The sequence below is a fragment of the Sapajus apella genome, unplaced genomic scaffold (assembly GCF_009761245.1).
Source record: "Sapajus apella isolate SASKATOON/1434 unplaced genomic scaffold, GSC_monkey_1.0 scaffold11, whole genome shotgun sequence".
Classification (NCBI taxonomy): Eukaryota; Metazoa; Chordata; class Mammalia; order Primates; family Cebidae; genus Sapajus; species Sapajus apella.
The window spans coordinates 25490725-25516172 of NW_022436951.1; the positions used below are offsets into that span (position 1 = coordinate 25490725).

General features: G+C 41.8%; 1 protein-coding gene and 1 pseudogene across 2 annotated transcripts; one reads left to right on the forward strand and one right to left on the reverse strand.

Annotated features, from left to right (window-relative positions):
• Window positions 1–4101: 4101 nt before the first annotated feature.
• On the forward strand, window positions 4102–18067 carry ZNF622 (zinc finger protein 622). The gene is made up of 6 exons (XM_032279070.1): window positions 4102–4929; window positions 6247–6507; window positions 6713–6875; window positions 11299–11411; window positions 16434–16577; window positions 17804–18067. The coding sequence occupies exons 1-6, from the start codon at window positions 4308–4310 to the stop codon at window positions 17929–17931; spliced, it is 1431 nt and encodes a 476-aa protein (XP_032134961.1). The 5' UTR covers window positions 4102–4307; the 3' UTR covers window positions 17932–18067.
• A 2791-nt stretch (window positions 18068–20858) lies between these two features.
• On the reverse strand, window positions 20859–21139 carry LOC116552347 (annotated as a pseudogene). Its single transcript, XR_004269340.1, has one exon. The product of XR_004269340.1 is annotated as a 40S ribosomal protein S29 pseudogene (transcript).
• Window positions 21140–25448: the final 4309 nt, after the last annotated feature.

Consider the following 25448-nt stretch of genomic DNA (forward strand, 5'->3'; position numbering starts at 1 on the left):
GATTTGGGTGGGAACAACAACAAACTATATCGGTGATCTGAAGATCTAAATTCTTCAGAGAGTGAGCAATTTGGTAATTTTTTTTGATGCGGTGATCTGAAGATCTAAATTCTTCAGAGAGTGAGCAATTTGGTAATTTTTTTTGATAGCAGTAACATCAGCAGAGGTTAGACACATTTAGAATGCAGAGGATGTACTGCAGAGAGATTTTACTCAACAGTCCCTCACAGTCAGCTTGCATTTACCAAGGAGCTATTGGCTGTAGAAGTACTGTTTTTTTGTTTTGTTTTTTTCCAATTAGTTTTAGAGATTGCCGCTGGATCTGCTCAAGGCCCACTTCTATTCCTGATGCCATATAAGCGGAAACATTTTGTGACTATTGTTTACCGAATGAAAAATGAAGAGTAAACATAAGAATCCAAGTCTAGCCAATGATATCCTGGCTCTCTCTAGTCCCATTTTCCCTTGTTTGTCTGTATTCTATGCTTCATCCAACCTAGACAGACTCTTCTTAAAAACGTCCTTCATTTTCCTCCCTCTACAGTTTTTCTTCTACCTGTTCCACTTCCCTTTTCGCTTGCAAAGTCCACAGTCAACTTCTTTAGGACCCATCAGAAATGCTTAATCCTTAATGAAAACTTTTCTGATCTCTCAAATGGGATGAGATTTCTCTATCCTAAATACTCATTACCCCTTTCTTTATATTTCATTGTACTAGATTCAACTTCATTCTATTACAGTTAACTGTAAATATTTATCATCTCTAAGAAAGCATAAAAGAAAAAAACTTCTTGAGGGTAGGAATGGCTTAATCAATTTAGAACCAGTAGAATGTTACAAAAAATATGTAGCATGTGGGAAAGATTATGGGAGATATGAAAGCCAGGTGAAGGAATTTAAACTATCTTACGGGCAACAGACAATAATTCTTGAACAGAAAAAGTGACATATGAAAAAAATGCTACAGGAAAATTACTGATTACCGTATTTACTGTAGGGGGACGCTACAGGGAAACAGGTTGTCTTGGAGGCTGCAGAACAGTACATTGGAAAATTAGTGTGGCAGAGGACACAACACCCCTTTAAAAAAGAAAAGTAAAGAAACTGGAGAGTTCAATGATGCTGAAATAGGAGGATCATGAAAACAGATTAAAGGAAGCAGGGAGGAAATAATGACCTGAAGAACAGATGCTGGAATGATAATAGGCAAAAGTAACCAGAAGTTCTTTACTTTTATAGCCATCTTCTGCTTTACTTTTTAGGGAAGCTTGAAAATATACTCTGCTTTGCTTATTCCAGTTAACGACTAATACTAGCTACGTTTCTCAAAGTGAGCATCCAGACGGCTCAGGTATTTTAAGATACTGATAATGTCAAAATAAGTTTTCTAGAAATAAAAATCATCTGACTTAACTTTTGCACTGCAAAAATTCATTTAACAAATACTGAACAGTTGATCTGCTGGTACTGTTCTAGCATTAGGGTATACAACAAAGGAGTGCTTGTTCTCATGCAGCTTGTGCTCTATCTAGATGTAGATGATAACACATGCAGTGAGACTAGACATCCTGGTTTGTCCAGGATTGAGGGGTTTCCTGGGATGCAGGACTTCCAGTGCTAGGCCTGGGAAACCAGCGGCAAACAACAAATGCTAGTGGTAGTCGATCTCCCAATGATCTCCTCAAACCACCCTGCCCCTCACTTCCTGGCATTCATACCCTTATGTAAACCCTTCTCACATTAAATAGGGCTGACCTGTATAAGTAACAACACATTGTGGAAACGACTGTGTGTGACTTCCAAGGCTAGCTCATGAAATAAATTCATGACCATGAATTTCATGTGGCTCTCTGCTGCACTCAAGCAGCCCTATGGAGAGGCCCACATCTCAAGGAACCAAAACCTCTTGCTATCAGTTTATGTAAATGAACCATCTTTAAGGGAGATTTCCCATTCACAGTCAAATACAGTCAGACTTTCAGATGACTTTAGCCTTGGACAGCATGTTCACTGCAACCTCTTATGAGATCTTAGAACCACACAGCTAAGCTACTCAAATGCCTGACATACAGAAACTGAAATAAAGCTGGATGCTAAATTTGGGGGTGATTTAATTCAGAGTAGTAGATAACAACACACTGCTAGAGAAAAGTTATGCCTGGTAAGGAAATTAGGAAGGTAGGCACTATTTTGGATAAGAGGGTTTGGATAAGCCTCTCTTACAAAGGCATTTGGGCAGAGATCCAAAAAGTAAGGGAGCAAGCTAGTAAAAACATGTTTCCAGGAGAAGAGTAAAGGGTTTCTGACTTACTACCAACCAAAGATGCTTGTTAGAACATCAAACGTGTCATTGCGACTAAAGCAGGCCGAGCAGGGTAGAGAAGGGGATGTGACAGGACATCAGAGGTAGAGGTAGAGCCCCACAGAATAAAAAGTAAGGTGTTTAAATTTTGTTGAGTCAAGGGAAGCCACTGGAAGGTTTTGAGCAAAAAGACCAGCACGACTTGACCCATATTTTTTGAAACGCCATCTTCTTTTGGTGTGCAATTGGCGGCTTGGATTCTGAGCATGCAACATTCGATTCTGTAACAAGGCTGATTGGATGAAATCTATGACCTCCCCAATCATTTGAAGTTCATTTCCTTTTCCTTTCTCCTCTCCTCTTTCCTTTCCTTTTCTTCTCTCTTTTTCTCTTTAGATGGAGTCTTGCTGTGTTGCCCAGGCTGGAGTGCAGTGGTGCGATCGCGGCACACCACAACCTCGCTTCCTGGGTTCAAACAATTCTCCTGCCTTAGCTGGAAGAGTAGCTGGGCTTACCGGGGCGCGCCACTGCGCCGGACTAAATTTTTTTTTTTTTAAGTGGAGACGGGTTTCGCCGTGTTGGCCAGGCTGGTCTTGAACTCCTGACCTCAGGTGATCCGCCCGCCTTGGCCTCCGAAAGTGCTGGGATTATAGGCGTGAACCACCGCTCTCGACATGAAGTTCAAGTATTCTACAGAACTTTGCTGTCCGATGTACATGAGGCTACACAACCACTGGGCGCCTGACACGGGGCTAATCCAAATTGAGATGGGTTATTAACTCTAAAACACACACGGGATTTCCAAGACTTAGAACCAACGACAGAGCGTAAACGATCTCATTAATTGTTTTAGACTGATTACAGGCTGAAATGATAGGATGGGATAAATTAAATATATCATCGAAAGCAGTTTCACCGATTTCTCTTTACTCTTTTTTTTTTTTTTTTTTGAGACGGAGTTTCGCTCTTGTTACCCAGGCTGGAGTGCAATGGCGCGATCTCGGCTCACCGCAACCTCCGCCTCCTGGGTTCAGGCAATTCTCCTGCCTCAACCTCCTGATTAGCTGGGCATGGTGGTGCGTGCCTGTAATCCCAGCTAATTTTTTGTATTTTTTTTTAGTAGAGACGGGGTTTCACCATGTTGACCAGGATGGTCTCGATCTCTTGACCTTGTGATCCACCCGCCTCGGCCTCCCAAAGTGCTGGGATTACAGGCGTGAGCCACCGCGCCCGGCTTCTCTTTACTCTTTAAAAAATGTGGCTACTCTTAGAACTACCTACGTGGCTTGGGCTGTTTGTCTACAGAGAGCCCCTCTCGGCACTCTGGGCACTCAAGTTCCGCCCGTGTCCTCCGCCAAAGGGGCCGCCTCAGAAAGGCGGAGCTCCGGCCTGGCCTCTCGGGTTTCCTGGGGAAGCGGTCCAACCAGCGGCGAGGGTTCCGAGGTCCGCCCCGAGGGGTGAGGAGCAGCCCGGGGTGAGGAGCAGCCCTCGCCATCGCGACATCCATTCCTCAGGCTGCGCGGGCGAAGCGCGTTCTCCTCGGAGAAACCGCACCCATCGCGTTTCCGACCGGACCATTCATAATCGCGGGCTTCCTAGAGCCCGGGAGCAGCCTCGGGCGACCCACTCACCCATTCTCGCGTAGCAGTCTCCATGCCCTGCGGCGCAGCCTCCAGAGAAGGCAACTGGGAGGGCACGACCTCCCTCAATCAACACCCACCTTGGCTGACTGGGCGGGACCAAGTCTAGTTCAGCCAACGGGTTCTCTCGCCTTCCCGGGCCTCACCGCGGCGGGGGCGTGGCCACAGCCTGAGAGGCGGGTTTCCTGTGCCGCTGAAAATAACTTCCGACGTGTGCCGGAAGTTTCCTCAGTGACAATCAGGGAGTCGGCTAGTTCAGTAGCTCTTCGTGGCCGCTGAGGCGGGTTAAGGTCTGAGGGTCTTGTGGGGCCAGGGCGCTGATCACTAGGTGTTTGGCTCGGTCTGCTCTTAGTTCTCGCCTGGCAATGGCGACGTACACCTGCATAACTTGCCGGGTGGCGTTCTGCGACGCGGACATGCAGCGGGCCCACTATAAGACAGATTGGCACCGCTACAACCTGCGGCGGAAGGTGGCCAGCATGGCCCCGGTGACCGCCGAAGGCTTCCAGGAGCGAGTGCGGGCGCAGCGGGCCGTCGCCGAGGAGGAGAGCAAGGGCTCGGCCACCTACTGCACCGTTTGCAGTAAGAAGTTTGCCTCTTTCAACGCCTACGGGAACCACCTCAAGTCCCGGCGGCACGTTGAGCTGGAGAAAAAGGCCGTGCAGGCCGTGAATCGGAAAGTGGAGATGATGAATGAAAAGAACTTGGAGAAAGGACTGGGCGTGGACGGTGTGGACAAGGATGCCATGAACGCGGCCATCCAGCAGGCCATCAAGGCGCAGCCGTCCCTGTCTCCCAAGAAGGCGCCCCCAGCGCCTGCAAAGGCCACGAGTGACGTGGCCGTGGATACTGGTGGCCGTAGGACCCGCAACCGAGACCCGAGCGAGAAACCGCCCCGGCTCCAGTGGTTTGAACAGCAGGCGAAGAAGTTGGCAAAGCAGCAGGAGGAGGACAGTGAGGAGGAAGAAGGGGACCTGGATGAAAACGGTGATGGCTCTGGCTGGGCGGGGAGGGGGGAGAGGAAGGGAGAGGAACTTGGCTCCCTTAAGTTTCCAGATTTATACTCGAGATGGGGGTATGTGTGTGTGAGTGTGAGGGAGAGAGAGAGCGAGAGCGCGCTTTTAAGTAAAATGATGAGCGCCGCTTGTTCAGACGCTTTCTGAAGTGCTTTATCTGGCCAGCAGTTTTGGCTGTTGAGTTCACTGTTGTAGAATCAGGGCCTAAAACCTTGTCTGGAAAAAGAAGTGCCTAATACATATTTAGAGAATGAATTGATGCCTTCTCTGTTTTGGACGGGGAGGCTTTTAACATATGCACAGGAGGACATGTTATCGTCAGTAAGCTGCCGTGTAATTTGCGATTGTAGTGGGTTTCCAGTCATGATGGTTTTGCGCTTAACTTAGTTGAGTAAAACAGAATGAAGGGATCAAAATCAACTCAGCCAGAAATGTGGAGCTGGAGCCAGCAGCCTCGCCTCTTTGACTTTATGAGCTATTTATTCCTTCCTTCCCTAATCCCACATCCTATTAACAGTGCTGGTGCATGTGTTTATGTCTTAGTCAGTCTGTTCATTCTGCTCTAATGAAGTACCAGAGACTGGGTAATTTATGAACATCAATGTATTTTCCCATAGTTCTGGAAGTTGGGAAGCCCAAAATCAAGGTGCTGGCAGAGTCAGTGTCTTGCGAGGGCTTGTTCCAGAGATGAAGTTTTCTCATGGTATCATGTGGTGGAAGAAGCAGAAGGCAAAAAAGGGGCTAGCCAGTTTCCTCCGCACTAATCCATTCATTGGGGATTAGTGCTCACCTAACCTAATCACCTCCTAAAGGCCCCACCTCTTAATGCTATTTCATTGATGATTAAGTTTCAACATTTGAATTTTGGAGGGAGACATGCATTCAAACCATAGCTGTTCATAGAGCACCCCACCAGCACTTACACACACCCCATAGTACTTTTGTGAAATAGCAGATAGAGGCGTTGTTTTAGCAGTTTATACAAATAGCCAGATAAGAGACTTGCTAACTATATGTTCAGCACTGGGCTAGGTGCTGTAAGGCATAGGAAAGAAGCAAAAGACTCCTGTTACCTGGAAAAGAAAGACTAAGGAATTTCATAGCCATACAGATGAGTCTGTGGTAGACGAATAGCTAAAATTGAAATCTTGAAAGAGGAGTTGTCCCTGAGAGTTGGGGATGGGGCTGCTTACCCAAATATAGGACTGTATCACCTCATGAATTTTTGTGATATCTTTGCTTGCTAACACTTTTCTTAAACTTTGTTTTTCAAAATTCTCGTTTGCAGATTGGGAAGATATTGATTCTGATGAAGAATTGCAATGTGAGGATACCGAAGCAATGGACGATGCGGCGGAGCAGGATGCAGAGGAGGAAGAGGCTGGGGAAAAACCACCCCTTGGTGCCATCCCTATTACAGACTGCTTATTTTGTTTGCATCATTCCAGCTCGCTCATGAAGAATGTGGCTCATATGACCAAAGTCCACAGTTTCTTTATTCCTGACATAGAATATCTTTCAGATATTAAGGGACTGATTACATACTTGGGTAAGTACAATGTTTTCCTTTTAATGAGGAAATATCACATTATTGGGGGACTGGTCTCAAGGGAAAGTTAGTTTTGTGTTTTTCATCAATCTTTGATATAATTACTTGCTTATTTTATGAATGATTTTTGAATTGTGACAAATAATGAGATTTAATCTGGTTGCTAAAAGCTTTTCTCATATTTTTTCCTTACATTATTTTTTAGGAGAGAAAGTTGGTGTTGGAAAGATTTGCTTGTGGTGCAATGAGAAAGGGAAGTCCTTCTACTCCACAGAAGCTGTACAGGCGCACATGAATGACAAAAGCCACTGTAAGCTCTTCACAGATGGTGATGCTGCTTTGGAATTTGCAGACTTCTATGATTTTAGGTAAGCACAGTTTGTAATATGAAGTGAAGTGAGGTCGTATTTACTTTGAAGTGATATTAGGTGTGCCAGGGCTGGATATGTGTTTGGCACTGTACAACATATTCTTATAATAACCCTTATAACACCTCTGTATTAGGTAGTTCTTTCCTTGTAGTTGAGAAACTCAGTTTAACAGAGTTTAACACATATAGTAAAGAGAAGATCTTAGACCCAAACTGAAGTTTGACTTGTTTTTGTTCTGGTTAAATCATCAAGAATTCAGTTTTGCCAGTTACCCCTTAAATAGAGGTACAGAAATTAGGTTTCACATGTTGGGTTCCCGGAGAGTCCTTGAATCACCAGCTGTCTTCTGAGGGAGTTGCTAAACCTGGCCAAAACCAGGCATCTGATGGTGAGATTATCCCATTGGTGGTTCTTGCTGTCACCCAGGCTGGAGGGCAGTGACACGATCATGGCCGACTGCAGCCTCAACTTCCCTGGGCTCAGGCGATCCTCCCACCACAGCCTCCCCAGCAGCTAGTGTTCACCATGATGCCTGGCTAATTTTTGTATTTTTTGTAGAGATGGTGTTTTGCCATGTTACCCAGGCTGGTCTTGAACTCCTGGGCTCAAGTGATCCACCCACCTCAGCCTCCCAAAGTGCTGGGATTACAGGTGTGAGATACCTTGCCCTGCCCTAACTAGGATCTTGAATAATTTATATGTCATTTAACAAATGTATGTTAAGTACTTGTGAACAACTAGTTGTCAAAATTCCTGTTACCTAGCACAGGAGATAAGCAGATGTATTTAATTACCATGCTAGGCATGCATAGTCCAAGTGATAAAATGTTCAGTAAAGTCTCAGTCTTGTAAGTCTTCTTTTGCATTTTCTTTCTGAGTTTTCGCAGCTGGAGACTTGCAGTTGGTGGACATGACGGGGTGGAGGTAGAGGGGAGGGTCAGAGGTTGTGGCAGTGGAGAAGACAATGACTGTCTGCTGGTGGTGGGAAGCATCCTCTTTCAGGCGAAGGACAGTATTCATCCCTCTCAAGTTTCCTTTTAGACAGCAGTGTTTATGACCTTTTGACTGATGTTGTAATCAGAGTGGTCAAGGCAAATACCACGGATAGAGTCAAGCGGCTGCCATCAGCAGCAGGCTTGGAATGCCCAGCATTCAGTCTCTCATCCTGCGGCGATATTCAGGATCCTGCCCAGTCTCGTAGATTTCAATATCTTCTGTAGGCCCATGACCCCCCCACACTTATATCTCTAGTGTAGCCTTACCCTTAGCTACAGACTGAAAATATCCAGCTGCCTCCTTGATATTTCTGCTTGTGTTCAAAAGGGATCATTAACTTCACCTGTCTGAAATCAACTCCTGCCAAGCATCCTAATCTGCTCTCCCTCTAGTTACTTAAGCCAAATGCCATGCAGTCTTCCTTTATTCTGTTTTCTTTCATGCTTACACTAGAATCTATCACCATATCCTGCTTTATCTACCTTTGCACTATCTATTTTCAGATCTGCTGCTTCTCACTAATTGTACTGCTGCTACCCAAGTGCAGGGCGCCATCACCTTTCACCTGACTTCCTACAGTAGTCTCCTGCTGCCTGCTCTCCATACTTACATTCTTCCTACCCACTACATTCTGTTCTCAAAACTGAAACTGTAGGGAGATCCTTTTAAAACATTAAGTCAGGTCAAACTCTGCTCAGATTCTTTCAAAGACTACCTGTCTTATTCAAAGAAAAAGCCAAAGTATACCGGCCTGCAGGGCCCTGCACGTGATCTGGAGCATCTGTGGTTCTTTTGTTTTGTATGACTTGCTCTCTGGATTCCTAACTCTTCCTCTAATGCATCAAGTGTGTTTCTCAGGACCTTTGCATTTGCTAATGTATTTGTCTGTAGTATTCACTCAGATATTCACGTGACTTGTCCCTCACTTCTTGAAGGCATTGACACAAATTTCACCTTCTTAGTGTGGCCTTTTTTGACCACCTTCTATAAAATAACACCTGCCCAATCCTTTTTATCCTGTTTTATTTTTCCTTATAGCCCGTACTGTCATTATATGTATTATATATTATTTGTTTATTGTCTCCTCCGTCTAGAATCTAAGCTTCAAGCCCTAGCCTTTTGTTGTTACTGTTGTTGTTTATTGGGTGTTGCTCTGTTAGTTTGAATTAAAATGTGTAACTGATGGAAATGGTTCTCCCTGAGTCCAAATGATGCATTTTTCATTTCATGTACAGTTTTATTCTATTGGTGCCTAGAAATGAGAAATCATGTGAGCTTTTCTTCCTAAAAATGAATATTAAAATGATTTGTTTTCCTTAAAAAAATAAAAGCCAAGTGTGGTGGTGTGAGACTGTAGTCCCATCTGCTCAGGAGGCTGAGGTAAGAGGATCACTAGAGACCAGGAGTTTCAGGCCAGCATAGGTGACATAGTGAGACCCTGTCTGTAGGAGAAACATAATAATAAGTTGACAATGTTTAATAAAGAAAACTTGGAAAACAGAAAGGCCTCACTTACAAAGCTAGCTTTTATGGATTGCTTACTTGCCAGGCACTGTTCTAATAAGCAGCTTATGTGGATTCACTCAGCTAAAAAATGACAAATTACCTATAATTTCACTCTCCTTCACAAGGTAACTTATTTACTTATTTTGGACCTGAAACTTTTTATTGAAGAATAAACTTACAGAAAAGTGCCTATATGTATACAGCTGTAGTTACAAATTCTCCATCCGTGGATCCAAACTATAGTATTAGAAAAAAATTTTGTGTTTACTGAACATGCACAGACTTATTTTTCTTGTCATTATTCCCTAAACAGTGATGTGTAACAACTATCTACATAGCATTTACATTGTATTAGGTATTATAAGTAATATAGAGATGATTTAAAGCATATAGGAGAATGTGCTTAGATTATATGCAAATATTACACCATTTTATATCAGGGACTCGAACGTCTGCAAATTTTAATATCCTAGGGAGGTCCTGGAACCAATTCCCTGTGGATACCAAGGGATGACCGTACTGTAATATCATGATTCAGTTTAGTAAAATTTTAAATGTTACTAGCACATAGATCAAGAAACAGCATCTTAATAATACCCTGACATTCCCCTTGCGCGTCCTTCCAGGAACTACCCCTCCTTTCACCAAGAGTAACCACTATTCTGACTTATAACTGCATAGATCGGTTTTGCCTGTTTTTGTACTTTATATAAATGGAAGGTACTCTTGGGTCTGGCTTCTTTTGTTCAATTTTGTGTTTGGAAGACCCATTCATACTATTTTATGTAACTGTAGATAGTTGATTCTTATTGTTATAGAGTATTCTGTTCATTGCTCCACAACATCTAGCCTATTGTTGATATACATTTTCGTGGTTTCTAATCTAGGGCTATTACAAACAATGCTGCCACATCATTCTGATGTGTGTCTTTTGGCAAATGTTTATATGTTATCTGTTGTGTGCTTATGTAGGAGTTGGGCCAGAGGATATACATATGTTCAATTTTAGAAAATACTGTCAAATTGTTTTCCAAAGTGGTTCTCTATACTCCCACTTGCAGTGAGGGAGAGTTTTTCATTTTAGCAACTTTGGTGGGTGTATAGTGGCTTTAATTTGCATCTCCCTGATGATGATTAATGCAATCAAGAGCCTTTTTGTGTATTCATAGGCCATCTGGATATCTTTTTGTGAGGTATCTGATCAAGTATTTTGTCTATTTTCTTATTAGATTGTCTGGTTTACTGTTAATAATTTAATGTGCACTTTTCCAATTATTTTTCATGTGTATCTATGAATAGAATTTATTAGCATTTTTAGGAATATAGAGATTTTTCTGGAACTGCACTGTCCAATATAGTAATTACTAGGTATACTCATATAGCTATTTAAATAAATTAAAAGTTTAATTAAAAATATAAAAATTCAGTACTTCAGTCAGACTACCTGCATTTCAAAGTTCAGTGCTTGAAAGCTCATGTGACTGGAGTTACTGTATCAGACACAGTATTGATAGAAATCAGACACAGTATTGATAGTTTTATCAATCTACTGATAGAACGTTTTCTGTCATCACAGAGTTCTGTTGGACAGCACTGTTCTAGAACTTGTTTTTATAAGGTTAAATTGAGTATCGCTGCATGTCCAGCTGTACGTTCTCCTTCTCTTCCTCTCGTCAGGCAGCCTTTCTAGGGAAAAACAAATAGAATTCTGTTATAGGTCATTTGCTCACTTCTTCTAAGATAAAATGCTAACAAGTTGTTTTCTTCCCAAACCTTTTAGCTGATAGTCCCTATAGCTGCTTCTTTTCTCTCCCTTTTAGGTAGCTTAGGAAGTTTGCCACATTTGCAAATAAAGTTTATGTCTTTTAGTTCAAGTTGAGATGTTAGTCTCTTTATTAGTGTGATTTCTCTGTTATAGGAGTAGCTACCCAGATCATAAGGAAGGGGAGGACCCTAATGAGGCTGAGGAGTTGCCTTCAGAAAAGAACTTGGAATATGATGATGAAACCATGGAATTGATTCTGCCTTCTGGTAAGTGCATTTGTCAAAAATAAATAGCTTAATGCCAATGGGGTAGAGGGAGCAGCATATCTCCATCAATTACTTTCCATACCAAGGGAAATAGATCATAAAACTTAAAGTTTATGTTTGGGTTCTCATGTATGGTGTAAATCCTGAAGGTTGCTGCTCAGCTCTAAGTTGGCTGTTTGTTTAAATTTGATTAGTGTTTCTGTTCACTTCTGGGTTATGACTCAGAATGTTTGATCGGGCATTTTTTTTTTTTTTTTAAAGCTATAGACTTTTTCTGTTCTGTTCTTTATCTTTTTTTTTTTGGTTCTGTCTAGATTTCTCATGTTAATTGTAACCTTACTGTTATTCTTTGAACTGATTCCTGTTTCCTTTTGTTGCTCAGACTTCCAAATGGTAGTTTGGTGTGGGTGTATATGACTCATGGTGGAAATTTATCCACCACGAGGTATGAAAAGATGAAGAATAACCATGAATGTGAGCAGCATACATGGTTGTTTATTGTGTAGGAAGAAAGAATCGTGATTAACTGATAAGAATAGGAGAAACTACAGAGGACATGTTTGAGAAGTGAAAGGGGACGGTAAAGTAGAGATGAGAATGAGATCTTAATACCTGGTATTTGCTGAGCAGTTAGCGCATTCAGGAAAATGTATTTATCTTTACAGGCCAACGTGAGTTAGATTCCAACCTCTTCATTTTACATATGAAGCTTGGAAAGGTTGAGTAACTTACCAAGATCTCACACACACAATCAGTAAAGCCTTTTTCCAATATCCCTACACTGCCTCGGGAGATTTGCAGTAATGGTGCAGGCAGGAACAATGCAGCCTGCTGGTGGAGATACTGCAGTGAAACAACCTTGTCTTAGGGCTTTCCACATAGAGTGTAACTTCTTAGGTACAGATGGCAATCTTTAGCTCAGAATGATAACCTTGTAAGGCCCAGAGCAGTGTTAGAGTGTGGCAGCAGAAGGAAAGGTCAGGCAGAACCAGTTTTGAAGATGACAGTTCTTCCTACAGTGATAAGAAAGTTATGATGCAATATATTATTATGGCCTAATACCCAGTGGTAAAACCTAAATCCCAGAAAACCTTTTTTGGTCTTTCTCTGATGATGGTAACCATATAGAACATCAGAAATATGTTTAATAACTTATTTTCTAGGACTGTATGTTTAACTTGTTGTCTGCCTAGCTTCTGCTTCTGAAATGGTAGAATCAGATAATATCAGACCTTAAGGAAATTGAAGAAGATAATCCTAGTGCAGCGGTATCTGCCTATGTGTAGTAGGCTCACCATAGTGTTGGCTTCATTTTGCATCTACTTTAGCACAATGTATTACAGAACTTAGCACAACAATGAACATATCTATTTAAGAAATCTAGAGTGTTTAAGAGAAGTTTTCATCTGGACTTTAAATTTTTGAAACTTATAAAAAATAAAGAATACTCAGCTTTGTCCTGGGTGATTGAGTTTTTTAAGGTTAGCCACAGCCAAAAATGGGTATCTAAAAAGATACCCATTTTTGACTGCCAGAGCCAAACCCATTTTTGTCTTTGGCCAGCCTTAGAAAGATCTTAGAGCAATCTTCCTCTCCCACATCCAGATGACTTAGTAACTCCTAAATGTCTTTTGAAAAATTTTTTATATTCATATGTCTGTGTCACCATTACAGCTTCCTGTCTGATCATCTCTAATCTGGTTTCCACATGACCACCAAAACATTCTTTCTAAAACACCAGTATATTTTCTTAACCGTCTGTATTTCCTCCACTGGAGCCATTGCCTTGAGGAACGCTGAGTTTCTCTTACACCTGGTCCCTCAGGTATATAGTGCTATTCCTCTGCCCACCCACATGGAGTTTTCTTCCTCTGGGTGTTTGCATATGGGGTGCCTCTATTATTCCTACTTTTCTTGTAAGACTCAACTTCCTTAGATTCAACTCTCTGGGAAGCCTTCCTGAACTCAGCTCCTGTTCATTTACTGGGTAATAAGTCTCCCCTGCTGCTGGGACACTGAATCTAGTTACTCAGATTGGACTTAAGTAGCATCAAGTAGGCAATCTTAAAGCCAATGACAAAAAGTATCCACTAGAGGGCACCATGAGCATTTATTTTGAAGATTATGGTCCAGTGTGGTGGTTTGGGTGTCCTTCATTACTCTTCAACTCATATGGAGTAAGTTAGCATGAAAGGCCCATTCAATTGGGTACCATAAATTGTAAGGCCATTTGTTAAGAAGGAGCAGACATTAGCCTGCTGTGATGGTGTGTTCCTGTAGTTCCAGTTAAGGCAGGTGGATCACTTGAGCCCAGGAAGTCAAGAGTCAAGGCTGCAGTGAGTCACGATTGGGCCACTGCACTCCAGCCTGGGTGATAGAATAAGACCCTGTCTCCAAAAATAAAAATAAAAATAAAAAGGGCGTGGACAGTTTGTAAGCAGTTACTGCTGTGTCAAAACCTGGATGGATAGGTCGTGTGCTTCACCATGACTTAGATATAACCTATCCCTTATTTATTGGGCAGTTGCACTGTATTCTAGAAAATACTTTTCCTTGATGAGGTCCTTCAAGTTGAGCTGTCCTTAGCCCATCATACTTGGTGCTAATATCAGGTGGTCACTGTCGTTGGCACAGGACAGGAATAGCTCTAAACGCTATTTTCAGTTCTTTTTTTACCAGCCGTTGGAAACTTTGGCATTGAGTAATGAAGCCATTTCAAGGACGCTTTAAAAGGCCAACCTTCTGAAGATGTAGTTCCACATGTTGCTTAAGAATATAAATATATTGATTTCTTATGTATTAATGACCAGCAGTGTCATTTAATGGGTTGGGATAAACCTTGCAAACCTAGAGCGTCCAGACCTAACGTTGTGAATAGAACATCACAGTAAGCAGTGCTGGAGTTTGCTGTAGACCCTCCATTTAAGCTTGTGTTTTTATCTGTCAAGTACATTTCACTTATTTCTTGTGGTCGGAGAGCTTTGTTAACTCTTATGCTGCCAAAACAGTCAGGTTCAGGGGAAATGTTTTTATCCACACTGGTATCCAAAGACTGTGTCTTTGAATTGAAAGGCTCTTTTTGCCATCTCTTGAGTGTGATAACAAAACAAGCAACTGAAAGTAATGACTTTTCCACATCTGTGTAGCGAGCAAATTATTTTCCAGTTGTTTTGCCAGGTATAGGGACTTAAATTAACCAAAACAATTTTCTCATGCAAATTAAAAGTCTGGATCCTAAAAGCAAATACAGACTTCCACAATATTTATACTATCTTGTTCATGGTCTTTTTACACAAAAGGTTCTGAAAGAAATGGTTTGACATATGTAAATAGAAACCTTTCCTGGAAACTGTATACAGGGTTCTACCCTAGCCACATATGTTTTATTCATTTTCAGTGGAAATGGCTATTTCGTGTCTTCTGTATATGCTATTGTTAAGTATCTGCTTGGTTATGTCCCCCTGGGAAGGTATTTGATTGGTTTTGTCCTAATTAATATTCTTGTGAAAGGATAGCTTGCCTTTAGTAAGCTTTTAGGTAATGTTGATGACACTGGCCTGGGGACCACCTTTGGAGAGCCACTGCTCTGATGAAGCCTGGAATGAGTCATTTCTAAAGCCAGCCCCCTTCAGGTCATCTCCCGTGAGCCTATGACACAGGGGTTGGGACATTTTCCCTATAAAGAGCCAGAGGTGATCGTTTAGGCTTTGTGTACCATTCTGTCTCTGCAGCAGCTTCCCGCCTCTGCCGTTGTAGCAAGCACCAAAGCAGCTAGAGATGATACCCACACAGATGAGCATGGCCATGTTGCAGTCATATTACCCAAAACAGGCGATTGGCCAGATTTGGTTTTCTAGCTGTAGTTTGCCACCCACTAGATGAATATATCAGATGTGCCTCACCCTTAAATAGGAACCTTGAATTGTTCCTTTAGTAGATATCTTTGCTTGCCTCTGGTTTTTATTAGCCCAGCTACAGAATTTCCAATCGGTGGCCAATACCTTTTTCTCATAGCTTTTTATTTTAAATATGCAGAGTCTGTTTTCCTTTTTCTCACTCTGTTACAAGTTAATGGGTCTATAAGATAATGAGATATACAATCATATGTTGTAATGACATCAGCATACTTTGAAAATTAAATTTAGAAATTCATTTCTGAAAGCATGATTAACTCACATAGTTTTACTAGATCCTACTAAATAAGCAAAAGCTATAGACAGAATTCAGCTTAATCATCTTTTAAAATTTGAGTTCACCAAGTGGTGTCCATCATTTGGAAGCAGTAGGCAGGGTTTCTCAGCCTTGGCACTGCTGACATTTTGGATGAGGTAATTCTTTGTTATGGGAGGCTGTCCTGTGCATTTAAAGAAGTTTAATAGCATCTCTGGCCTCTACCCACTAGGTGCCAGTAGTACCCCTCTAGCTATAACAACCAAAAATGTCTTCAATCAGTGCCAAATGTCCCCTGCTGGGTGAAATCCTTGTTGGAGAATCACTGCAATAGAGAATTTAAGCAAAGGAAAGATGGATTGATTTCTGTTTTAGGTCCTGGCCCTGGCTTATAGACCTACACATCAGAACTCCTCTCTGTGCATAATCTTCTTCCCATACATATATCTATAATTTTTATTTATATATATAAAACACTAAAAATCTCTTATCTTCTAGGGCCCTGTTATCTGCATTAGTAGGGGTTTCTATGTGAATTTTTGGGGAGGCATATTGTGTGTAAGTAAGTACACAATGCTAAGTTTTTTACTTAACAATGACTTGCCATTTTCTTTTTTAAAAATCTGTTGTTTGGTTTTCTTTTTCTTGGATGCTTTCTTTCTTTCACTTTTTCATTTTTATTTTACGTGCTGCTTCATCTTTCTTTAGAAGGTAGAACAACTGTTTCTTCTGGTATATCAATTTTCCATCTAGATATACTAAAAGACCTGATTTGAAAAGCCCTTGCTTTATAGCTCTGCCTTGAAAAACCTATCCAACTCAGTGTTTCAGTATTGCTCTTTTGAAATACAGGTGCCAGAGTAGGTCATCGCTCCTTGATGAGATACTACAAACAGCGATTTGGCTTGTCAAGAGCTGTGGCAGTTGCTAAAAATCAGAAGGCCGTGGGCCGAGTACTTCAGCAGTACAGAGCCCTGGGATGGACTGGCAGCACAGGTACGTTGATGTTTACAACTGCAGACAGTCTAAGAACTTGTATTTCTAGAAGGGGTCTGGGGAAAGGTGTTTCCATTTACGTTGTCCTGTGGATTCTCTGTAGGGGAAACTTAACCTCTTGGCTCCAGGGACTTCTGTTACCACTTGATATGTTTGAGGCAATAAGCCCAAAGCTCTATGACTTAAAAATTTCATATTCCTGGCACAGTAATTTTAAATACCATTAACTTTTTCAGAAGGTAATAGTTACAAAAATAATCATTTAGTAATCACCAAAGGTTGAAATTATCCTGGAGGCTATGCAGAGGAATTAGATAGTGTCTTAGTGGTTAATAGCTTGAGCTGTGGAGTCAAACGTGACTTAGGTGATGTACTTAGAGGTTCTTATATGATGAGCATGAGTAATTTAATTAATATAAGCTTCTGTTTCCTCATTTATAAAACAGATAATAATAAGACCTACCTCTTAGGGTTGAGTGGGTTGAATGCCATGCATGTGTGATGTAATGCATGCCCATAGTCAAGGTTAGCTATCGGTCCCCTTTTTTGTAATGTTTCCCATAGAAAATTTAGTAAGAGTCAGAAGAGTCAAGAATGCCACTGCAATTACTGAGCTTTGAAACCTCATCAATATGCTACTTTTAAAATCTTTTCTGATGTGTCTAATCAGCTGGATGAAGCTGATTATCCTTAGATCTTCAGGGAAAACATCTCTCCAACCAGAGGACTGTGGAGTAGATAAGAGGAGGGCTGCCTTCCGATGGCCTGGAAAGCTCTAGGCAACTAAAATGCATTTTAAATGCCTCTCTGTTTATATGTGATTTCTGTCACTGTGGCTGCCTGTGAGCTGTGTGGCCACTTGAATCTGGCAGAGATTTGACTTCATCTTACTCTTATCAGGAAGTATTTTCTGACTTGATTTACAGTTTCTGCCTTTCTGATTAATGGGGCTTCACCTTTTGGGCTTATAGACCCTTCCAGGTGATGAAAACTAAAGATGCTAATCCCAGAAAAATGTATATATACGAAAGTTCTGGCATGCAATTCTGGGGCCCACAGAGACCCCTGAGGCCCATTGCTTAGACACCCCAAGTTAGCAACTCTGTTTTAAATACAAGAACCCAGTTACTTCAAACTAACCTTTTGAATTCTCTGCCAAGGTTGGATTTTCTCTGATCACAAATAACAGACCTTTGTCTAATTTCTTAATCCCCTTCTAACCGTAGGAGCGGCTCTTGTGCGAGAGCGAGACATGCAATATGTGCAAAGGATGAAATCAAAATGGATGCTGAAGACAGGAATGAAGAACAATGCCACCAAGCAGATGCACTTTCGGGTCCAAGTGAGATTCTGAGGGTCTGCTGGGACTGAGCAATCGTCTCCTGCCCGGGGTTTCCTCTTTGCCCTGAGGACCAGTGAAAGCCAAATCATATGAGAGACCATTTTGCTGCTACTTCATTCGTTCTAACCTAATAATAAAAGTTAGAATCTTATGTGTTTTCAGATGTCATTTTTGAATAGTGCTTAAAGGTTATGTTTTCACAAGGTAAGTCTTGTGTCTACTGGACCCTGGGATGTGCACTGCTGCCTGACAGTTGCTTCATGCCCCAGCTTTAAATGACTTACGGTTGTCAGAATAATGTGAGAAATCAGAAGTGATTTGTGTGCCCCAAACTTAGTTTAACTTTCAGAGTAACTCACCATGTCATGACACTGGGACCTATGTAAGGGGGCTTGAAGGCTCATGTAGGGGCAAAGTTTAATGTCACTCACCGAGTGTATTGTGGCACAAGAGGTGGTGAATATCTCTGGGCACTCGCATTAAATCCAGGCTGAGTTAAAGAGCACATGAAAGCTTGCCACAAAGGCTTTCTCTTTCTAAACATGAATGCATCACGTGATTGCTGTGTGCTCTGATGCAGTTTCCAGTGGCCCAGTTAGTTTAGGAGGAAAGTAAAGGTAAAATGTTTAGGTATCATTTTCGAAAGGCTACCTCAGGGTCAAATCTGGAGAAATTCTCAGTTTAGGTGGCTTAGGGGAAGGCACTAATATGTTGAAAATGAAGCTAAACGTGGAGTTCAGATTCGTTTAGTTATCTTTGTGACCTTGGAAAAGTGACTTGGCTTTTTAAATCTGTAAAGTAGAGGTGTTTATTATGTCACAGGTTGTTGGGGTTAAATAAATCTGCTAAAGGACCCATCACTCGTTGAGCCCCCAGCACAGAATTAGTGCTTAAAGTTCTCTTTTACGAGGAAACATGCCACACTGAGTGAGGCATGGCGAGTGCAGTATTCTGAGTAGTGAGTTCAAGCATGCCGGGAGAATGTGGCTGCCCTCACCATGTGTTAACCAGATCTCACTTGCTAGACATAAGTCTTTTTCTTTAAACTTTGGATGCAGAGTTGAATTAATTATATCTCATTAGTGCCCAGGTTCACGATTGTCCAACAATGAGAGCTCCTTGGTTTTGATTTTGCGCCATCATCCTGTTTTCTGCCATTCTCCCCACAGAAAGACCTAATCTGCTGTGTTTGCCACATCTTTCAATCTATATCCTGAGAAAATGGTGTAGTGCTTTTCATGTGGTGTGTTTTTAATTTATATTTATGTCACCTTTTAATTTGTCATCTCTTTTGCCTGGTGGGGGGCATGGAAGGCAATGAAAACAACATGTTTACTGATGTAAAATACTAATACTATATTTATTTCATTTTTGAGATAGGGTCTTGCTCTGTTGCCCAGGCTGGATGCAGTGGAGCGATCACTGCTTACTACAGCCTTGACCCCCTGGGCTAAAGTGACCTTCCTTCCTCAGCCTCCCCAGTAGTTGGGATTACAGGTCTGTGCCACCACGCACCTGTAATTTTTTTTTTTTTTGGAGAGAGAGAGTCTCACTATGTTGCCCAGGCTGTCCTTGAACTCCTGGGCTGAAGCAATCCTCATGCCTCAGCCTCCCAAAGTGCTAGGATTTACAGGTGTGAGCTACCACACCCAGCCTCTTCATTTATTTAGCTACTTCTTTCAGGCTTCAAGAGACACCTTAGCTTTGATTTTGGGTTTGTGGAACAATCCATTGTCTCACTTCTATCCACACTGTAATTTTAGAAAATTCAATTTATTTGTTTTTCTAGAGTAGAATTCTCTTTGCAGGATGGGAGGGGGGGCGTGGCAAACAAAAAACCTTATCTCCTGATAGTGAAGTGACAAGACAAGGAATATGACAAATGCACTTGTTATTTTGCGGGAGCCTCTTGGTGGTACAAGAAAGTGTGGAGATGTCTTTGATATTTTATTTGCTTGTCATTCCTTTGGGTGTGTTTATCTTTCTTTCTCTGGGTACACCCTGTTCCCCACTCCCTGTTTTCTGTATTAGGATTCCTTGGGCTTCCTGGTCCATTGACACATAGTCATTTACTATCAGTTCTCCCTGTTTTGGTGTTTTCACAACGACATGTCCCTTTTCGGGTATCTTATGCCTATCACACTGGAGAAATGAACACATGTGGGCAAAACCTGCCAAACAAAGATACAAGTATAAAGCCTAGCGAATGCTTCCATTCTCACATTTCCCTACCCTCACTGTGGTATTGACATAATGCTTTTGTTCCTCCATTTTTTAAAACACTTTTGTGGCTGCATAGGAGGTGTATATGCTTGTGGGGTACATGAGATGTTTTGATATAGGCATGACATTGTTTTTCTAAATTTTTATTCTTCACATTTCGATAAACATATTTAATCCAATCTGTATGAATATACACCCCTCATCCTGCCACAGCACCTATTGTTCGTAAAACAGCTGTCTAAACGGATGCCACAGTCGTCATGTTAAAGGTCTTCATCAGTACCAAGCCAGCGCTGGCTGCTGCAGAGCGATTCATGTGGAGTCTTTCCTCCTGGGAGGCATCACAGGACCAGATGGTGCTGGGAAGTGTTTGTGTCTTTAGCTTGACTGGGATCAAATGTGAGAGAACGTAAAGTGAGAACATAATCTTGTCCCTTTCCACGCGTGTTACAGAAGCCCCTAGCTGCTTTGCTGCCTAAGGACTGGACAGTGTCAGTGTAAACTTCTGCTTTGTGTAGCATGCATTTGCGTTTTGCTGAGCGTAACGTGCTGTTTTATGATTCTCCACTGTGGGGTATAGATAGTATTCCTATTTTGCAGATGAGGAAATATGCTCAGAGGAGTTCAGCAACTTTTTAAAGGAGACCCAAAAGGAAGCCAGATATGACGATTTCTTCTCTTGCATTCTTTTTTCTTTTTCTTTTTTTTTTTTTTTGGTTTTTAAAAATGTTTATTTTATGTACAAAGAACTATCATGGTTTTTCATGGTAGATGTCTTAGATGATCCTTTAGTCCAACTTAATGAAACCTATATCCTTCGCGTACTGACGGAAACACTGGCGGCACATATTAAGACCGTATTTCCGGATCAAACCGTGCCGGTTTGAACAGACTCGACAAGAGCGAGAACCCTGGCCGAATTTTCGCAGGTGGCTCCAGTACAGCTGCTGGTGACCCATCTTGCTCTCAGAAAGGCAACGAGGTAAAAGGTTTTTTTTTTTTTGAGACAGAGTCTCACTCGGTTGGCCAGGCTGGAGTGCAGCCTCAGATTCCTCATCTTTAAAACGAGGCTCGTTGCCAATCCTTTCCAGGGTCATCACAGGCTTTCCAAAAAATATGTGATAAGGTGCCTAACAGGTGGTGACACAAGAGGATGTCTGAGGAAGTGTAGCTTTTATTTCAGTTAGACTAATGGCCAGGGAGGAAGGAAAGGGGCCACGACCAGCAAAAATGGAAGGAGAAGAGAGCCACCAAGGACAGATCCACAAACTTCAGCTGAAAGCCTTTCAAGCCAGAGCGCAGAGACTCATATATTTGGAGTTTTAGGAATTTTATGGCGTGCATATACCGTAGATAATGTCAGGCTGTCGTAAGACCTGGAGGACCATCTGATAATCAAACATTTATATTTCTAGAGAGGGATATATTCCATTCATACTAAGGCCTAGAAATAGCCTGTCTGGACAGGTTTTGATGCCAAAGGATTTACCAAAAATGTTTCAGTGTTCAGAGCTCTGGGATTTGGGACTCTAGGTGAGGGACTGTGGACCTTATTGAGCTTCTGTGCCGGCACCAAGCTAGGGATTGTGCCCACATGCTTTCATTTCATCCTTCCAACTTTATGAGCAAGAAGCAGACATCTAGAGATCTAGAAACATCTTTGCTTAGCATTTGCCCTGCAATCAACTTTAGAGGACCCCAGGGTTGGAGCAGTGGCCTCTAGCTTTCTGACTATGGCTGTTGCCTATAATTTAAAGTTCTAATGTTCATTTTGTTTGAAGAGGGATGGAGGAGGTGTTAGATGTACAGAATGTGTGTGTGTTTCAAGATGAACCCCACAGCATCAACAAACATCTCAATGAAGGCACAGAGAGTTTGTATTTAACTTGTTGAAAATCCACTTAGCCATGAGTCTAATTTCCTGAAGAATAAATGTAAGGTGAGATAATATGTTTTGGATGCCAATAAGATCCATTACCTACTACGTTTATAGGGATAGAAACTGAATAAACGGCAACATTTTGAAATCTGCCAAAAAGTGCCCCAACTGATTGTTTTCATATTTCTAATCTCCAACTTACAGAATTTCACAGAGAAACAAGCCTAAAGTTGCCTGCAGATAAGTCCTGGCTATGAATTAATGTTGAACAACATGAAAAGATTACAGGTACTTGGAAATAAACTTCTGAAGAATTCATCAGAATTTCAAATTATGCAAGTATTATGACAGTACTTGAGAATCTCAAAATCATTTCAACTATCAGTTTCCGTGGGATTTTATAATAATTTGCAGCTTTAACCACAATGATTTTTTTTCTAACTCTACCAACACAATTATTCTGACTTTATAGGAAATAAATTACATTTATTTGGACGTCGATGCATGTCACATACATTAATAGGTATTTTGTTGATTCCAATCTAAATACTTATATATTTCAAAATTGTAACCTCCTTAAGTTTGTCACTGTCACAAACTTGACTTCATGGTACTTTAAATATCCTCTCCCCAGCCAAAAAGCAGAAAATGTTATTTGTTAAAAGGCAGGGAAGTAGAAAAATAACTTTTTATAGCACCTGTATCCAGTTAAGTAGATATGGCTGCTCTAGTGAGTTGAGAGGACTTGGTTTTTCTTTTTTTGCTTTTTCCCCTTCCCCCTTCCCTCTTTCCCCTTTCTCTTTTCGCTTTTCCCTCCTCCCCTCCCCTCCCCTCCCCTTCCCTCACCTTCCTTTCTTTTCTTCATTCTTTCCTTCCTCTTTCTTGTTACTTTACCCTTCAAAAGTGGATTTTAAAGTTTATATACAATAAATCACTGCTACTTTATTGCCTTTATCATCTAGAATTCCTTAGGAACAACAATTACAATTGCAACAATTAGTTGAACCCAGGGCTTCTCCCAGGATCCCTGGTAACTAGGTTGTAACAGTAAAACTGGGACCAAGGATGCCCATCTGACGTGCTTACTGTGGACATGAACTCAACAGCTCCACGTGCTTATAGTGGATGCCATGGTGTGCAGCCCCCATCTCCCCTCCAGGACTCCGGCATTAATTCCCCCAGTTGCAGGAGTGCTGGCTTTTGTTGTCTCACAGATGAGTCTGTTTTTGAGAATCCATCCCTTAGCAGAAGAAAGCTGCCCTGCCCAAGGCGATACCCCATCTGCAGTTGGGGTTTGGAGGGCAGCGTGCATCCTGTGGCTGGCTGGCCCCTTGCCTTGTCTAGACAACTCTGACAGCAGTCCATGGGATTGCCAAAGCCTTTATTGCAACTGAATCATAATTCGATTTCTCCCCCTATGGAATCCTTTTTCTTTTACTTCCTTATAGGTACTGATCCTAAAAGCACCCCCAAGTAAAAGTTCTGCATGTAAATCTCCACCTCAGATCTTGTTTCTCAGGTAAGCATAGTTAAAACCACTGGTGCTATGAATGGTCCAAGGAAGGAGACTCTAAAATAGGATCTGGAGCTGGGTCACCAGCTGACCCGCCAGCAGGGAAGGCACCATCACTAGGGGTGGGTGGGTGGATTACCTACAGCCCCTGACAGGCTGTGACTATACAATGGTTGCAACTTTCACTGTGGTGCAGCTGTTGGAAGGCCCTGCATTGGTAGGTCTAGTATCTGAGGTTTCTAGAGGTTCAGGGGAAGTGGTAATTGTAAGTGCAGTGGAATTGGATGGCTGTTTCTGAGTGCTATAAAGTGAATTTGAGAAAGGGGATGAAAGGATACAATGATTAATCACCAATTTAAGGCTAAGTGTGAAAGCCAGAGGGCCTGTGGCAGTTTATAAAGAGATTCTCATCTCCTGCAGCCAGAAGCAGAAAAAAGCCAGGATCAAGCCTAGGACTTAATTATAAGGCCAGAGAAGGTTAAAATGTTCAACCTCATCAAGTGTGCTATGCCAAGGTCAGGACCCTGACTGGGAAGGAGCAAGATGCTGAGATTTGGGATAAGGATATGTGTCCCTGCACCAAAAATCTCGAAGTCTCAGATTCCCCTGAACCCTCTGGGCCTACTGCTCATATTTAAAGCTAGTGCTACCCTTGCTTGAAGTGTGTGGGAGCTTTTTCTTGCTAGACAGCATGTTCTTACCTCAGGGTTGATCCTAACTCCCTTCTTGGACACTAGGTCCGTAAGTAGAATGGGGATCAGCAACTGCAGTCTCCTGGCCAAATTCAGCCTCCAGTCTATTTTGGTAAAGTTTTATTGGAATACAACCACATTCATTCAATAACACATTGCCTATGGCTGCCTTCATGCTATAATGGGAGAATTGAGTAGTCTTGACCAAGTCCATATGGCCCACAAAACCTAAAAAGTTTACTATTGGGCTCTTTACAGGCAAAATTTGCTGACCCCTGAACTAAAGTCAAGTACAATAAAACTTAACAGGAGAAATGCTGATTGTGATAAGGAAGGAAAAAATAGACACTAAAGAAGATACAAGACTGAGCCGGCAAGTACTAGCAGGAGTGAAAGAATATATATGGGATGAATCCTAAAGGGTCTGAGTTAAGAAGGACACGATATATAGTTGGACACTGGAAACTTTATCTACATGGGTGCACCCCTGAGATAGAGAATTTAGCATTCTGCTTGGTTGACTCTTGAGGCTCTTGGTTGACTCTTGTCTTTCTTAGAAATGCAATGATCAACCATGTGGAGGAGATATGTGATAGATGCCTTAGCAGATGATGAAGAGACTGAAAGGCTCAGAGAAGCAGGAATGCTATGGTGGATATGCAGTCAGCTCTCTGTATCTGTGTGTTCAACCAACCAGGGATTGAAAATATTCAGTATTTGGGGACAATGTAGCATCCCATACTGAATGTGTACAGATATTTTTTCCTTGCCATGATTCCCTAGTCAATACAGTATAGTAACTATTTACATAGCATTCACATGGTATCAGGTATAAGTAATCTAGAGGTGATTTAAAGTATATGGGAGGTTGTGTGTAGGTTATATGCAAATCCTAGGCCATTTTATATCACAGACGAGTATCTACAGATTTTGGTATCCAAGGGAGGTTCTGGAACCAATCCTTTATGGATACTGAGGAACGAATGTACACTGGTTCTCCCCATCCATGGTTTTGCTTTCCACAGTTTGGTTATCCTCCATCAACTTTGGGCTGAAAATGTTAAATAGAAGATTCCAGAAAGAAACAATTCCTAAGTTTTAAATTGCGCCTTGTTCTGAGTAGTGTGATGAAGTCTTGCACTGTTTCACTCTGTTTCCCCCAGGATGTGAATCGTCCCTTTGTCCAGTGGATATACACCGTCTACACCTCTTCACTGTCTAC